Below are 17,710 nucleotides of genomic sequence, written 5' to 3' on the forward strand. Positions count from 1 at the left end.
CAGTAGAAACAACTCTGGTAATCACAAACCGTAAGACTCGTACTCACCGGAAGGTTCCGGTGAACGCGTGCTCGCTCCTCGGTGCCCGCACCTGCTTGTCGTGCGTTCTGCCCTTTCATGGTGAGGACGGTACCATCATCCACGTCCCCCGGGCTGGAAACACGCTTACGCAGTGACTCGTCACGTTACCCCCATCCTGTGACTTCTACCTCTGCACAGAACCTTCACATACTTCTCTCCATGCTGTGTCGCTGGTACTGTCCGCTTAATACAGGTGTCACCGTCATTTCTTGCCCGGATCAGCGCAGCGGCCACCTCGTCCATGATTTCACAGTCTCTGGCCCATCCTCTCCACAGCTGTGACTTCTAAAATGCACTTCCGAACATGCCGCTCGCTTCTTCTCCTGCTTAAAAACTCCTTCGGTGGCCCCTGTGGTCATCAGATGAGGCCTGAACAGCTGGACACCAAACACAAAGTTCCGAGTTCTGGAAACCTCCTTCCAGCCCACGGGTCTCCAGGCTGCTCACTGCCTGTGCCCAGTGACCTCCCCCAAAGTGAAGGGGCCCGAAGCTCCCTCCCTTGGCCGTGCCCCTCCCCGGCCCCCCCTGCTGCGGTGCTAAGCAGGTGGCTGGTTGGTTAATAGCCACATCATCATTCGTAAGGGGTCAGAGGTCACTCCCAAGTACAGCGTTTTCCCTGCTTTTTCAAGAGGGAAGCTTCTTTCCTCTTGGGGATGTGAACACATTAGGGATCTTGGGTCTGGAGGCCCTTCCCTGGCCACTCTGTCCCCTTCCCTCTGGCCTCATTTGTCCACAGCAGCTGGCCTGGTACCTGTCCTCTCTGAGTCTCATCCTAGTGATCAGAAACGCTTTGGGGAGGATGAGTGAGAACGAGCCTTCTTCTGAGGAGACGAGGCTTCGTGACTGTCAAAAGCTCTGACCGTGTGAGGTGGCATGACGAGGTTTCAAGCAGCAGGGACAAGTGGCCCTGGGAGCCCAACCTGCCACACCGCAGTCACTCCGCCTAGCCCTGCGATTATACTTGTTTAATACCCACTACGGCGCCAGACGCTTTACAGTCAACTTCTTTATGAAGACTAATATTGCTGTCATAAGACCACTTTATGAAAACCCAAGGGGACCTTTAGCTGTAGCAGAAGCTTCCTCATTTAAACTGTGAAGATTAAACAATATGAACACGTGTTCTATTCCCAGCAGCCATCACACTGCCAGGAAAGCATTCCATCACTCCGTTTTAGGAAAACCAGGGCCCTCTCTTCCTCAGCCCTTTGGAGGGTAGGGATGCATTATCTGTTTGCAAAGACATGCTTTTCCAATCAGCAGACTTCTTCTGGGAGAAATGAGTCCCCGGTGGCCGTACTCGGGGTGGGAGGAGGAGAAAGGTCTGCGTTTTGGTCAAGTTCTTCGCTGAGAGTTTTCAGAGATGGCCCTGAGATGGTGGCAGCTGATTCTCTTAGGAGGTGAAGAGATTAGGAGGTGAAGAGGGGGTACTCCAGGGAGTGGGGAGGTAGAAGGCACGTTGAGAAGACTTTGGCTTTGGGAGAACTTTTTAAAATCAGTAGTTTATATTAAGAAATAAAGAATTTGGGGGCTCAAAATGTAAGGTTACAAATTGAAGTCAGAGATGGCTCTCGCTTTCATGGTTGGGCTGGCCCGGGCCCTAGAACCCTGTCCTCTCCCCTGCTGCTTGCTGGGAGGCTGACCCCGCTCCCCCCAGCGGGGGCAGTGAGGAGCCATCCCCTTCCCCAGCGCTCCTGTCCTCTCTAGTCCTAGGACCCTGGCCGAGGAGCACAGTCGCCATTCATAATACATAATATAAGTGACAGGTCATATTTTGCTCTTAAAGCTCTTCGCTTCGAGGTGTTTTTGAACGGTCACCATTGACTCTGCATATGGAACTGGGGTGTCTCCAGCTCCATCCCGGTGCATATGAAATATCCCGCCACGTTCTGTGGATTTGAAGGTCAGTGTGTGCATCAGGGAGGAGGAAAGCAAGCGGCTGAGACGCCCGAGACGTGGGCTCTAACCCCGTCTCCTCAGCTGTCGCGAACAGCTGGTGCGTAGTCTTCCTGTGCCCCCAGACCAAGAACATCATGGAGACAAAACCTTTACAATGAACGGGCTGTTGATAAGACAGTAAGGCAGCCCTCTGAGGGAGCAGGTGTGCACAAGGTCCCAAGGATCCGGAGGGCAGGATACTTGGGGAAAAACTCCAAGTAGTTCGCTGTGGCTGGAACCTAGGGGCTCCTTCGGGGAGGTAGAGTTTCGAGGTTCAGGGAAGGAATAGTGGGAGACCCTGAACCAGTAGGCAGCCCAGTTGTGTCGGGCCTGTTAAACAAAACAAATTAACAGTCTCTAAAAGAAAGGGTTTATTATGTCATTGCTAGCAAAAAAAAAAAAAAAAAAGAATGGTTTTGCTGCATGGCCACTAGGGAAGACAACATGTCCATCGTCTATGTTTGCAAACGTTTTTATCTGTCTAGTGGAGGAAATGGGTAGAAAGACGTAAGTCCCAGGAAGAATTTCCATGAGCTGTAGGCACAGGGGTGAGAGAAAGTGAAGCCAGGCCAGCTCTGGGACAGGTGCAGCGTCCTCCAACAAGAAACGTCTGCTCCTGGTGGGGTGGCTATGGGCAGCGAACTGGAAAGCCCACCTGTATCCAGGAAGCAGGGGCCCTGGATGCGGGCGGTGCCTGGCTGGGAGATTCTGCAGAAATAGCCACCCGGGAATCAATGCCAAGTTCCAGCAGACGCACGGGGATGTGAGCAGCCTCTTGTCCGAGCCGGTCCACAGACATTGACAGGCCGGCTGTTCCGTCTCTTCCTCTCGCTCGCCGGCTGCTGTAATTTTAACGTAGAATGTTTCAGAATTTTCTCCTTGTCAGGCCCTATTAGCCTGGGAAGGGACGTGACCTGGTTCCGAGGTCTGCAGGCATCCCCTGCAGGATTTTCAGAAGGGCAAGGCCAGGATCCCATGGGCCCTCAGGGCTAGGAGGTCACACTCTACTCCTAGGGAGAAATGTCAGGAGCCTGGGGGAAGGCAGCGGCCCTATTGCTGGAGAGGAGGGGTGGGTTTCCCAGCTATTTCCAAGGTGGGAGTCGGCAGGACTTCCCTGCAGGAAAAGGCAACCGGCTATTCATTTTCAGAAACAACCCATGTGTGGCATTCATGTGCTAACTCGGCTGATGAATGCACCATTCAAGCAACTAGGTTGGAGAAGAATTACGTGAAGGGTATCATTAAGATGTTAAAATAAATGCATTACATATGTTAACAAGTGTCTGAACCCTGTATTATATCTGGCAAACGGGGTGTTAAATCCTTGTTCAGCCAGCCAGATGCCTCTGCAGCTGCTGCTGGAGTTGCGGAGGGTGGCAGCCACCTGAGATAGGCTACGAGCTGGTGCCAGTGGCTCCTGAAGCATCTGGCTGTACAAATTGCTTCTGTGCTCTGATTGACAGGTACCACGTGGATCACACAGTTCACATCTCAATGCGCGGGTGAGGTTTTCAGTCTGATAAACCCAGACCCCAGCAATTTGACCTTTTCAGGGAATCTTTACAGCTGGGAATGTCCTCAGCGGGAGCTTAGATCTATTTATATTATTTTGTAAGACAAAACAAAACAAAACAAAACAAAAAACTATAAATACTGCAGTCGAACTAACTTAAGACCAATTTACTAACATTCTCTCTTGAACTGGAATGCTATCCAAGTCCTGTTCGGGGCAGTTGATCCAGCCGAGTTTGCAAAGGGAAGCTTAGCGTTTGTTGTAAATGTTGAAATTCCTTGGGGCAAAATTCCTTGGGGCAAAATTCCCATAACTCTCAAAGGAGCTGAAAGTTCTCTTAGGTGTTTGTATTTATTCTTATACAGCACGGTCTCTTTTAAGTGGCCCTGACTAATCGAGATTGAGCTGGTTCCGGAACGTCTCCCTCCTCACTCTGTTTGGCAAAAGATCCTAGAATGTTCTAAAAGGTCAGCCGGGTCCCTACAGGCGGAGCTCAAGGTCCTCGCTCTTCAAGTTCGCCTGTCATGACCCTTGGGGTCGCACTCGGTGGATGTGGAGTTCAGAAGTTGAAGAAAAGCAGTCCTGGAGACCACGGTGACACAATCGCATTGATCTTCCGTGTCCTTTCTTTCCTGGAGGAGAAATTGTGAAATCCCGACATTTTTCTGTGCGTGAACCAGAAGTTGAGATTAAAAACCAAAAAAATCATTATCGGTTTTTTTCTTGTCTGTTCAAATGTACTCTGATGGCAAAGATGAAAAGTTAATGCAGTCTAAATAGGAAAATACCACGATGAGAAGATTTAAAAAAAAATGCTGTGACATTTCCTCATCTCCTGTCTTTAGACTGGCGGGGAGCGGAGGGCAGTTTCGCATCCCTGTGGCGCCTCAGGCATGTCCATTTGGCCAGCGTCCACTAGGTGGCAGTATGTCAGAGGATTTCTCTCATCCTCGAATTGGCCGCGATTTCTTTGGCTGCCCACCAGAGGTTCGCTTTTCCTTTTTGTCCTGTTTTGAAGGATGAAATGACGCTGTCATAAATTAGGCCCAAAGTATGCTTATCTAAAAGTGCATAAATTCACTGAAAAGCCTACTTGTTACAGTGGGACCATAAATAAGTTCATTCGTTCACGTGAATATTCTTAGTAACGTGGAGGTAATGATCCTAGTTGTCATGGGTAGTTTATAGAACCCAGAAGGCAATTCTTTTTGTCCTTTGCACGTGACGGATACAGTACATGCCGTATTCTGAGAAGACAGATCTCTGGTCACCCTGGGGAGCAGGATCTGGGTTCTCCAGTGGTTGTTAGTTAAGAGAAGATTGCAGAAAAGGCTGTTTGCCCAGCATATTTAGAACTGTTGGAAACTGTTTCTGGCTTCTGCTAGAGTTTGCTGGGAGGTGTGTCAAAGCTATCTACACTTCTGTGCAAATCTGTGTTGTCTAAACTATCAATTCTGATAGTTTAGACAACATATGATTGCATGGATGTTCATCCAGAGTTACCTGTTTTTTTTTTTTTAATAAATGTACATCTGGATTTAAAGTAAATTAAAACACACAGAACATTTTTTAAAAAATCTCTCTTGCATCCGAATAATTTGTTCAGAAGAGAGGACTTAGGATGTTCTATGTGGTGTTTCCCCAAAATTAGGTGATCAGAACTTTCTCAATTCAAAGTAAGCAGAAGCAATGTCTGAATGGTGAGACTGGGAAGTAAAGACATCTGCAAATTTTAAAACACTCCAACGAATGTGGCAGAAGAGGAGGATTAATGTGGATGAGAATAAATGTAAATTCAAAGCTCGGAAAATACATGGAATTGTCAGTCGGGTGAATCTGGCGACTCCTTCAGAAGAGTCTCCCATAATCTTGAACACGAGACATTAACTAGGAGGGAATTCCAGAAAGACCTGTGCTTGGGAGTGTACGTAGGAAAGTATCTGAGAAAAACGACAAAACAGAGTGGCTCCTGCTCTGTGGGGTGAACTTGACAGAGTCACATTTGGGGACATGGTGCCCCTCATCCCCATGCCCAGGCTCCGCAGAGCTTAGTTCGGGGCATTCACCAGCTTAGCCCTGAGCATGGCTCGGCCGGTCGTTTTCTGAAGCCCCTGGGAATTCTGGGGCCATATTTCCTGATGCAGGGGCTCCTTTCTGTCAGACTCTAGTCAGAGAAATTCCCTCTAAGGATTTCTTGACAGGTGTAAGGAAGAGAAAAAAGATCTTTTTCTCTGTACCTTCCTAGGTTCTCCAGCTGGGGCCCTGTAAATAAGACTGACAAAAGACAGATGAACAAGAGCAAAGCGTGCACATTTATTAAAGTTTTATGCCTCATGGGAACCAACAGAAGGAGATAGAGACCTGAAGAAAAGGTTAGCTCGAACGCTTATACTAGGTTTGATGAAGAGTGGGATTCCAGCGTGGGAGGACGTGGCAGGACAGAAGGTCATGAGCCAAGGGCAGTAACCTGGGGAAAACTTGGCAAAACCTGCTCATTCTGATTGTTTGCAGCATCCTGGGTTTTACAACTAAAGATGCTCCTTTCCTCTGGGTGTAGAGAGGGCATCTCCCACATGAGGGTCTTATGATCTGCTTCAGGAGAGAAGGAGGAAGTCAGGGAGCCCCTCCTGCACCTGCCGCTTCTCACATTTTCTCACCTGAAAGTGTTCAGCTTGCCGAGGTACCGTATTTGGGGGTAACGTGTTCTGAGCCCCATCACCATCACCGTCCTTTGGTGCTTTCCTCCCGTCTCCCGGGAAAGCATTGGATGACAGTGTCCTGTAAAGGGGTGTGGTCTCGTAGCTCCAGAAGAAGAGTCAGAAGGCACAGGTTCAAGTTCCAGCTTTATCTTTGCCTCCGTTTCCCAGTCTGAAAAATGAGGTTAGTAATAGGTACCCAGCCTCTGATTCTAGTAAGAATCAAATGTGATAATATAAGGGAAACCCCTGGTTGGCTGTGAATATCAGGGATTATTTAATTTTCCATATGCGGAATATACATCAATTGTGAGAGTATAACAAATCTATGACTAAAAAGAGATGTCAGCAAACAGCCGTTCATGGGAACACTCAATTATTACCTGCTGGGGGAGTTTCTCTTAAAAACTACCAATTCAATATCTAATTGAGGTAGACCGGCTGGGTTTGGGGCCAGAGCACTCTCTAAGTGTGGTCTTAGAAGACTGTTATGTTTGTGGTTGTTATCTCTGCAGGTCAATAACAACGATGTCGGAGTACAGAAAGTTGGGGGCAGGGTGGGGATACAGGGACCGATATTGAAAATACACTTTTTGTAGCCTGAGGTTGTAGACACATCGTGCACTCCGTTTTTCACAGTGAAACGTCCCCGTGGGGTTTCTGAGAGCAATTGCATTCCTCGGCTACCCAACAACGGATGAAAGCAGCAGAACCCCATGAGTCTCTAGCTAGAGTTTTAATTCTTCCGGGGTCATGACACTATTTTTTTTTTTTTTAATAGCAGACACTGAATGTGCTTCTGAATGATACTGTTTATTGAATTTTCTTGTAACGGGAAGGTTCTGTGACAGCTCCAGGCTAGAAACCACTGATTAAATGGACAGGAGAGTTTCACTTCCAAGTGGGAGAGAACAAACTTGTCCTGCCCACGTGGTTGGTGACTCGTCTGTCACTTCTCTGGCTTGGGTCTCAAGCTTTCAGAAAATCTCAGATTTGCCCATCTGTGCGGTCTTTAAGAAAGGGATTGCTTTTCTTAAACTGAAACCCCAGGCCAACAGCATCAGCTCACCTGTTAGAGGTGCAAATTTTGAGGCCCTACCTGGACCTCTGGGGTCAGAAACCATTTCAGATGCACTCAGAGAGACTGTGATGCATGCTCCAGTCTGAGAACTGCCGAGCTAGCACAAAGGCCCTTCTCTTGTGCAGTGCAGTGTCAAGGCACGTGTAGGAGGCGGCCATGGACAAGACCCTAAGGCTTCTTTCTAAAAGTCGGTCCCACTGTGATTTCTTTAGGAATAGATTCTCATCTCTCTTGGGGTTCCTGAAGGCAGACAAAAGAATCAGTGTTGTTTTATCTCTAGAATCCTTCCAATTGTTGACAGTTGAAGTTGTGTTATAGTATCTATCTATCATCTGTCTATCATCTATCTTATCTATTTATCTATATCTATCTACCTATCTACCTACCTATCATCTATCTATCTGTCTGTCTGTCTATCTATCTATCTATCTATCTATCTACCTACCTACCTACCTACCTACCTACCTATCCTCTATCTCAGAGCACTCCTCTTCAGACACTCAGCTTAAGCCCTGTGGCTTATCTTTTAAACATCATGGAGGAGGCATGCTTAGCATGCATGGTCATCCCAATCACAGAAATTAGGACTCTCTCCAAAATGATTCTGGTATTGAGATGTATGAATTTACCTGATGCTCTGCTAAGTGCCTGCATGCGTCATCTCATTGACTCTTTGCAATCACCTTATGATAGAGATGCTGTTCATATCCTCACTCTAAGAAGGTGGCTGAGCGGGGGTTTGGACTGAGGTCAAAGCCCGAGGTCCTGTCCACTCCAGCTTCGTAGTTAATGGTGGCTAAGGTCTTGATTCCGGTGGGCACGCAGTCACCTACGAGACCCTTCGTTCTCAGGGCTCAAATTGACATATGCAATTACCTGTGCTCTTTATATACTTACGTTCTTTCTTTTTCTGCCTCGCGCTTCTGCACCTCTGTTTGCAGCAATATTTTAAGTTAATTATTGCTACTCTAAAAGCTCTTAGACTTTTGTATAGCATTTCAAACACACTGTGACTTTTTAAAATAAAAAAGTTAGCCGGTGGGAGCTAGGCATCATTCTCTTTCCTGCAGGCTGACAGTCAGTGTTATAACAGGGATTTATTGATGACATAGACATGAAAAGAGTCTCCCTTAAGATTTAAGAGTGTCTGATGTTCTGCGGTAATTGTTATTTCCCTAGTTAACTTCATCTCCATTTGTGTACCTGCTACGAATTTTTAATTATGTTCAATTATTCCATGTTTTATAATTATGTTGTTTTTATTTCCTCTTATTGTCCAAAGTACTTCGTTAGACTGTGTGCGGTCTACCTTTTAAGCTCATCAGCTTAATGCTCTGGGATGAGCTTCTTTTCATAGCTACCTAGAACATCAAGGAACTTTACTCCCCATGTACTTCCGGCATAGTTTGAAAGAAAGAAGATTAGTTTATTGTATGTCCCAGAGTCCTGGATTTTTACTGCTTTATCAAAAGAATGAGTGTATACATAAGAGTTTGTTTTCCTTTTTATTTCAGGAATTACAACATATCGTTAGATCCCAACACATCAGAGCAGAGAAAGGTAAGCATGGATCTGTATGAGTATCCAGAATTCCATGGGGTTACTGCTCTTTGAGCTAACGTGGTTTCTCTCATCTCCAGCTACAGTAGACAGTGCCTGGTTAGATCTGGCCAGGAGGGGCAAGCCGGATGCTCAGCCTTTTGCTCATCTCACCATTAATGCCACTGACATTCCGTCAGGTAAGTTCCATTTCCATCCAGCCTGAAAGAAGTATGTTAGGAGTCATTGATCAGCCATTTGTATACTCAAAACCTCTACTGAATTTTTGAGAGCCCGGAACTTCTAGATCAAAAAAAGATCATTCAGTCTTCAGTTAACGATCCACATTGTGAAAATAGTGATTCTCGATCATGCCAGAATGGACGTCATCACCATATTCATTTCAGATCATCAGAGTGTGTTTATTTTAAATGAGTGCCAGTTGAAATTGTGTAGCTGGGAAGGACAATCCCTTATTATGCTCATCTATATTTACCCAAACTAAAGTTGACGTACCTCCATCGCTAGGTTGCATGAATTCATCCAGGCAGTCACGTACTCAACCATCTTCTGCAGAGTTCCAGGTACGGGCTTGACAGAGTGATATTTGAGAGGCAACAGCCCTTTAGACAATGAGACGCGCTCCTCCTTCTCCAGGGTGAGAATTTACTCAGTGGACTGGAGACCTGTTGTCTTTAGGAAATGGGGACACCCCGAGCTCTGTGCCTGCATCGACCTTAATGCTTCAGCTGTTTCATCTTATCATCCCCACCACGTACTCCACCTCGGGGTAGGTCAGCATCCAAAAGAACATCACGATAGCGTGACAACTGAGCATTATTATTAGTAATATCATGCCGTTTATCCAACATACACTATGTATCAGGCATTTCACTCTGTGTCATCATCTCCGGCCCTGACTATAACCCTGCAAGATACTGACCACCACTCAGATTTTGTAGACAGGTAAATGGAGGTGCACACAGTTTACCTACTCGAGGTCACAGTGGCGGCGGCGATAGAAGTTGAATTCCACTCTAGTTCATTCCCGTGTCCATGCTTTTTACACTGTAGGTCATTCCATAAGTACCTATGGCCAGTTGGCTTTACCAAGGGGAAATTAAGTCAGAACCCTGATGTTCTTTTTCTCAAAGAAGTAGATTAATGCAGTTGTAACAGGCAGGGGCTCTGAAGTCTGAGTGCCCGGGCTGGAGGCCCCGCGGTACCCCTTACTGACGATGTGACCTTGGGCAAATTGTGGGAATAATTTGCATCTCAGCTTCTTCACTGGGATGGTGATGGTATCTACCTTATGGGGTAGCTGTGAAGATTTAATGAAGTAATGTATTAACACTCCTATGTGGAAGCTGGCATATGGTATGTGCCCAGTGAATGCAACTTGTTACTATTATTTGTTTAATTAAATAATTGTACATATTCCAGTTTGTTTTAAAAATGATTTAAGGCAGGTTTTTCTTGGAGTTAAAAATTTTCGAGTTTTAGTAAACAATTTAGAAGCAACTATTATAGTGAGAGGGATTTTTCCTGACCGCAGGCACAAAAAATGAGAAGACAAGACTTCAGGTTTTAGAAGATTTTCCTAAACTATCTCTCCCATCCCAGCTACTGGCTTCATAAACACATTTTCTCTCCGTGTGTATGTGCACCTTACATAGAGCTACACTAATTTTCTGAGGGTAAAACTATTTTGCATGTTAGCAAAGGCAATCGAATTAATACTGATATATCAGCTGTATGTGCTGTGAATGTACTCTGCCTTTTTTTTTTTTTTCGGTTCATTTTAAAGGGCATATGATAAATATCGCATTAGACTGTGTGCCAAAATCTGTTTGGCAATCGCAAGCATGTTTTAGTTGCAAAGCTCTCTCCCCTAAGCATCGAATCATTGCCAAAGACAAAGACAAAGACAAAAGTCCTGGTTATTTTCTGATAGTTATTGAGTTCGAGACTGAGCGAAATGAATTAGTGTATGCTTCTGCTTAAGAAAATAGAATTTGCTTCTCTGGCCGGCCCAACAGCCCCTAGAGTCCATTTATCTCCCGGTTTGGGCCAGACCTGGATATTTCAGAAAAAGATGGCTTTCATTCTGTATGTTGATTTTGGGTCTCTGTTTTATACTCATTCACACATAAGAAAGAAATCAGAATCTGCCTATATTGAGTGCTAGCTTATGCGTTGACAAAGCTTCTCAAACAAAATGTATTGGGAAGTATTTTGTGAGGTCAGAATACATGGCTTTCTTTAGGGGATCCTCAGGCTAAATATTGGCAGAGGGGTCTCCTCCAACAGCAACGACCTGAGGAGCTGGGGGTGGGGGCGGGATAGGAGGTCATCGTCCTGCCGCATTAATGACGGAAACCCAGGTTTGCCGTGAGGGGCCCTCTGACTTGACCACAGCGTCATCTTCTTGTCTTATCTCCCATTACTGTCTGTTCTCGCCCGTTCGCCCCCCCCCGTTCACGCAGATGGCTTTCCTCCCTTTTCCTCTGGGCGCTGTGTCATTCCATGCTTTGCTCGAACAGCTCCCGTCACTGACAACACCCTCCCTTTGCTCAGCCCCCCTACATCCGATCCGGGTCGCCCCTGTCCTCTGGCTCCTTTGTCCCCTTGCTGGGCGGAGCTCTTCTGATTGCCATTGACTTCGGCAGCGTTCACTTTCAGTTGCTTTAACTGTATTTCAGCCGTGTGCTACGGGACATGCAGAAATGAAAATGTTGTATTTTTCACTGTATGTGCCCAATTGTCATTTTCTCCACTGCTAGTGTTAAGTGCCTTGAGGGCACACTGCCTGATATGATTCTTAGTCAGGGGCAGAGGGAATGCCCATAGAAAGCACAGCAGTCACTGACTGAATGACTGATTGACCGAACTGATCAGCGAATGGATGAGCGAGTGGATAAAAACAGATACGTTTCATAAGGAATAAGGACAATGCTTCGCTTGACTTGAGCCTCCAGTGGGAGTGGTGTGCGGTCAAGGTCCTGCCCTCCTCCCCCCCTCGTTCGTACTGCGTCCTTGCCTTGCCAGCCCATGTCTCTGAGCCCCCGGCTTAACACTGGCGGATCGACTCCGCTGAGACGGTAGGCTTCACCTTTGTCATTCTGCTCCTCTCTAAGAGGGATCACGGGAAATAGACCGTAATGCAAATAATTGATTGTGTAAAGAATTGACTACAGGAGTCAGCGAGAAGGAGGGAAACATGGGAACATATGAGATGGGAAACACCTTGAATTTTATTAAACTTCGTCAAGGTATTTTCCAGCCTGGAGGAATGACTTTACTAGTGTTTATGAGGATGTGGTGGCTAGTCTTGTTGTCTCATCTTGATTCACTTGGGACCGTGGGATGATCTTTACATTTGGGATGCTTTGATTTGAGATAACCTAAGATAGGAGCTCCGATGAAAATGGCACGAGCTGCGATGGGTCCCGGATGCAGCGGTGCCTGTGATGGTGTCTCGGGCTCCTTCTAGCTCCTTCCTATGACTGAAACGTGGATTTCAGTCAATACACGGTCCCTGGACAGAGAGATTGGAACTGCTGGCACTTCGCAGGCCTCCCGGCGGGTTCCCCACTGTAGCTTGGCCTCTGTGTAGCTTTTTTCCACTCGCCCCACCACCTGGTTGGTGTTCAGAACAGCCTGGTCTTGAGGTCCCCAGACCATATTCCAGACTGCCCAGTGGCTCTCCAGGATCAATCGAGCACTGTCCTTTCTGTGGCTCTCTGGAGAACGCTGCAGGTGCTCAAGGCTCCCCAGAACTCAGACCAGTCTGGGAAGACAGCCACAATGTGATTCCGATTCTATGAAGATCTCCCGAGGATCCACAGAAATCCACTGGATCCCTGGGATCCACTTCAAGCCTCAGTCCCACCGTGCACTGACTTCTCGTGGGTGGCAGGCAGCAAAGGACTTCTCTTTGGCTGTGGAGGCTCATCCCAAACCCGGCCTTCGACTCCTCAGCTCTGTTCTGCCTTGCTGACATCCTCAAAGATGACAACATTAATCAAGCATAAGTATTTACAAAATTTTCTAAAGGAAAAAAAAATGTGTTTTTGAACTTTCCAGAGTAGAACAACTTTTCTCCTGCTAGTTGATACCTTTTCCTGTTGGATAACAGGTGTCCACATAAGCATACGTGGTTGTTGAGTTGGGTTTATCATAGAGGTAGTGATTATTTTTAAAGATCTAGTAAGATGCATGAAAGGCCTGAAATATTAAAAACACTAGGCACACTACTGGTTTAGAAGATTCTTTAGAAACTGCTTCTGTTTTAGAACAATTTCTAAAACATTTTAGGATAAGAAGAGGCTAAAACAGAATTCTGGTCTTTTGGGGAGAATTTCGTGATAGTTGAGTCACAAAGGATCGTGTGAGGTTGTGGAGCCGGGGAGGGCAGTGCCCAGAGGATTCTCGTCGTGCATTCTCTGGGATCAAGTCTTCTGCTGTGTGAGCCTGGGTGGCATTTGGGCTGTTGGAGGAGGGGCGTTCTTTGGGATGAGAATAGGTTTAGGAGTTTGACCTTTTGGTCAAAGTTACTGAGACCCAGACTGTCTCCTGTTTTTACATGAATTGAAAGAGAAGGTAGAGTCAAATCAAAGTCTTCTTCCTGTACTTATTTTTTTCTTCCTGTCTCAACTGCCTTTGGCCCATTTTCTTCCTTCAACCTCGAATGACCTTTCTGCCTCTGTTGGCTGCATCACATTCCTCTTGTAAATGCTCAGGCTCAGGAGCAACTCAACAAAGTCACTATCCCTCTAGGAGGAAATTCTCTCTCTTTCCTTTGAATTTCCATAGCAACTATGTGCACATTTTCTGTCGGGGTTCATGGCTTGCTTCCGACCTGCACACATGCCATACTTTTCCCGAGTGTTCTGTAGGGAGCTTGAGGGCAAGAAAAATGAGTTTTTGTCTCTGTATCATCTCAGATGCCTAGCAGAGAGCACCAAGTACATCTTAAAGCATTTCTCCCCTTTTAGAAACTAAATTCTGAGAAGCTATTCTGTCGGAACGATGCCAGTGATGCTATGTTTTTCTCCAGCCTCACTGAATTGGGACGATGTCCTTCTCATCGAAGGGACGGATTTGAAATTGTGTGCCTCTCTCTCCTCCCCTCAGGTTCCCACAAAGTGAGTCTGTCTTCCTGGTACCACGACCGAGGTTGGGCCAAGATCTCCAACATGACTTTCAGCAATGGAAAACTAATAGTCAACCAAGATGGCTTTTATTACCTCTATGCCAACATTTGCTTTCGACATCATGAGACTTCGGGAGACCTTGCCACAGAGTATCTTCAGTTGATGGTGTATGTCACGAAAACCAGCATCAAAATCCCAAGTTCTCATACCCTGATGAAAGGAGGAAGCACCAAATACTGGTCAGGGAACTCCGAATTCCATTTTTACTCCATAAATGTTGGAGGCTTTTTTAAGTTACGATCTGGTGAGGAAATTAGCATCGAGGTCTCCAACCCTTCACTACTGGATCCAGATCAAGACGCAACGTACTTTGGGGCTTTTAAAGTTCGAGATATAGATTGACCCCCATTTTCTGGAGCATTATCACGTATTCCCTAGGATGTACAGAAACTTTAAAAAACAAGCCAAGAAAGATGTACATAGGTGTGTGAGACTACTAAGAGGTATGGCCTACAACGGTATAGGATGAAGACTTTCTCTCAGCTTCTGACTCTGTAGAGAGCATGTGTATTTACAGCCAAATGGAGACGTTGGACTCGAGGTGTGGTGTAGTCCGAAGGCTTTCTTACACAATGGTTTTTAAATTTTGTAATGAATTCCTAGAATTAAGCCAGGTTGGAGCAATTATGGTTGCCTTTATGCAAAACTGCGTTCGGGCCGGGGGAAGGGTCTGGCCCTTGGTCATGTGCCACTGTGCAGCTGAAGTAGAGAGGGTGTCATCGAATTGCAAAGGGATGGTAATCTGAAAGGTTACGTTCTTTTGAATTGTTACATCATGGTAGAACCTGCAAATAAATACTTTTTTTTTTTTTCTAATGAGGAGAGAAAATATATGTATTTTTATATAATATCTAAAGTTATATTTCAGATGTAATGTTTTCTGTGCAAAGTATTGTAAATTATATTTGTGCTATAGTATTTGATTCAAAATATTTAAAAATGTCTTGCTATTGACATATTTAATGTTCTAAATGTACAGACATATTTAACTGGTGCACTTTTTAAACCCCCTGTGGAAAACGTGTAACTAAGGGGAAAAAAATAGTGTTTGCTAATATCAACTGTATTATATTTCTTCATTCTTTTTAACTTAATAGCTTTTTCAGACTTGTCGAGTCTATGCAAAAATGAAAATGTTTGCCTTGAATAACAAGCAGGACGTTGGCCACCAGGTGCCTTTCAAATTTAGAAGCTAATTGACTTTAGAAAGCTGACATAGCCAAAAAGGATACGTAATGGACCAGTGGAATCTGTCGAGAGTATTTATATAATTATTGAACAGATGTTTTTTTCTACAAGGGATGCAAATTTAAAATTTTGGGTTTTTTTTTTTTTAAAATGTTATCCGTGGCTTATCAGCAAAAAATAAAAACAAACAAACAAAAAAAAGGATCCCAGCTTTAATTTAGTGGGAGTTATTTTATACTGTACAATAAAGACGTTGCCTTTGAATGTTAACTTTTTTGGTACAAAAATAAATTTCTAAGATAACCTGCTTTATGATTTCGTGCTTCTCTTTTATATCTGTCTCGCTCTGTGACCCCCTTCTCTCCAATATGGTAATGTGGCTTCTATCTTTCCAAAGGTTATTGGGAGAAATGCAGATTTAATTAAAAATTAGGAACAGATTCAATTCAATTAATGAACCTTGGAATCTGAAAAATAATTTGCAAGGGATTTGTATGCAAGAAGGATTTGTATGTAGCCAGATGGGAAACAGGCTTCTTTACTCAAAAAAAAAAAAAAAAAAAATTTATGTTATGCTTATGTCATGAGGGGAAAATTGTGCTTGGGCAGTGGTCCGACCCAGGCTCGTTACTCCCCTGAGAGAGATGTAAGGAAATGTGGGGCATGGCGAGGTGCAGGACCCATCATGTAAGGCGCCTGGCCATTTGTGGAGAAATGTCTGTTGACAGTCGTGACAGGATGGAAGGAAAGAAGAAACAGCAGATGTTATGAAGAAGAAGTTATACATTTTATGTTATTTTATTTTTTTAGTAGTTGTAAATTTTAAACAGCGGAGTTTTGACGGTAGGACTCAATCATTGACCAAAGTAGACCTGTTGATTTAAAACTATCAGTAAATTTGAGGTAGATTGGTACGAACCAAGATTTCAGTGTTGCGTAACCCAGTGACCAAATCTTGGTTTAAGGAATATTCATTTTGATCAGCAATCGGAGAATTTCACTGACACAAAATCTTGTAGAGAGTCTTATGAGCTGTTCTGGCTCTTATAACTTGATTCTGTTGTTTCCAAGCGTGAATGACATTCATGTCTTTGTTTGTTCCATGTTATTTAGTGAGCACCAAGTACGTGCTAGGCCCTGTACTGGGCACTGAGATGCTCTAGCTCCCATTCCATTCCACTCCAGTGGGAAGCCAGCCCTGGAAGAGCGTGGCAAGCTCTAGAGTGTGGGTGTGTGGGGCACTACAGGGGGAGCGGAAAGGGGGCCAGTGAACCCAGTCTTCGGGGTCTAGACAGAAGGTCTAGAAATGAAATCAGGCAGCGTAGGAGGTGGCCCGAAAGGCTCCAAAAGTAAATATAGAATATCCATTACTATTATAGAGACAACTACCTTGCAGCTAAAACCCAAAGTCATAGTTCGTAACGCTAAGGGAGGTCCCCTATGGAAGACCTTAACTGTAATGTGGATTTCATGGACCTTAAAGAAATTTTCGGAGCTTTGTTGGGATGAATCTATGACTTAATGAAATGTTAGCGTAAACTGGTCTGTGCCTCATAGGAGGCCACTGTAGCTGGGGGACCTGCGGGGTGTGTGTGAAAAAGGACTTTTCCTCCTTCCTAGTGATGCTCAAGGCTTTCCTGGACCTGAATGGCAGGATCCAAACCCTGGCTTTTCTCACTCACGTGCTGCTGTTTGCTCCTGCTTTTTTTTCTCACTCATCCCTTTTTCCGATTCTACTCTTCCGTATGTGTTTTAGCCTTTCCTTTCTTTTTCCAGTTCCTGGCTCTTGTCCCAGAAGACCATTTGGTTTCTTCAATGGCCCTTGGGGATAAGAGCTTGCGGCACCTGATTGAGATGGGACCGGATCATACACCCTGAGCAGCAGCTGACTAAATGTGTTGAGAAGTGACAAAATCATGTCGGGAAACCAACACATGCTGGATGCTATGATAAAATGAATTTTTGCTCGTTTTTAACTACTCTCTTTCAATCTTCTTCCCAACACATGCCGAGTCTGAAGGGAGGAAATCATGCAAAATTCAATCAAACTCATCTGTCATCTTGAGTCAACTTTCACAACGATGCCCGAGTCAGGCACCCTTGCATCTTTCCAGAAACTACGTATGTGGCGATCCTTGTTTAGTGAGGCTGCTTCCCACCCACCCACCTTTTCTATTGCCTTCCTTTGTGTCAGTCATTTCCATCAAGCCATCCTAGAAAAATATCCAGAGAAGATGACCTATTTCATTAGTGATACAGGTGGAAACTAGAGCAGCTCGTGCCTCATCCTTTCTCTCTGTGTCCAATTATTGATTTGGTTTGAGATAGTGGCATGGGGTTACACCCGTACATTTTGGGGACACAAATCCGATTCGATTTGTAGTTCCACGTTTAGCCCGGTGGAGTCATCCTGGGCACACGAGCATGTCCTCGCTTCACTTTTGGCTTTATTAATTGA

The 17,710-nt window shown here is 45.2% G+C and overlaps 1 protein-coding gene across 2 annotated transcripts in view; it reads left to right on the top strand.

Moving 5' to 3' along the window:
• Positions 1-15,382, top strand: part of TNFSF11 (TNF superfamily member 11) — a 35,116-nt gene extending 19,734 nt beyond the window's left edge. For both annotated transcript variants that reach the window (XM_039877349.1, XM_039877350.1), the window contains exons 3-5: positions 8,824-8,869; positions 8,950-9,048; positions 13,985-15,382. In XM_039877349.1, coding sequence (XP_039733283.1) covers positions 8,824-8,869; positions 8,950-9,048; positions 13,985-14,406 — 567 coding nt within the window. In that variant the 3' untranslated portion in view covers positions 14,407-15,382. The remainder of the gene's footprint in view (positions 1-8,823; positions 8,870-8,949; positions 9,049-13,984) is intronic.
• The last annotated feature ends 2,328 nt before the right edge of the window (positions 15,383-17,710 follow it).

Source organism: Pteropus medius, unplaced genomic scaffold (genome assembly GCF_902729225.1).
Source record: "Pteropus medius unplaced genomic scaffold, Ma_sr-lr_union100, whole genome shotgun sequence".
NCBI lineage: Eukaryota > Metazoa > Chordata > Mammalia > Chiroptera > Pteropodidae > Pteropus > Pteropus medius.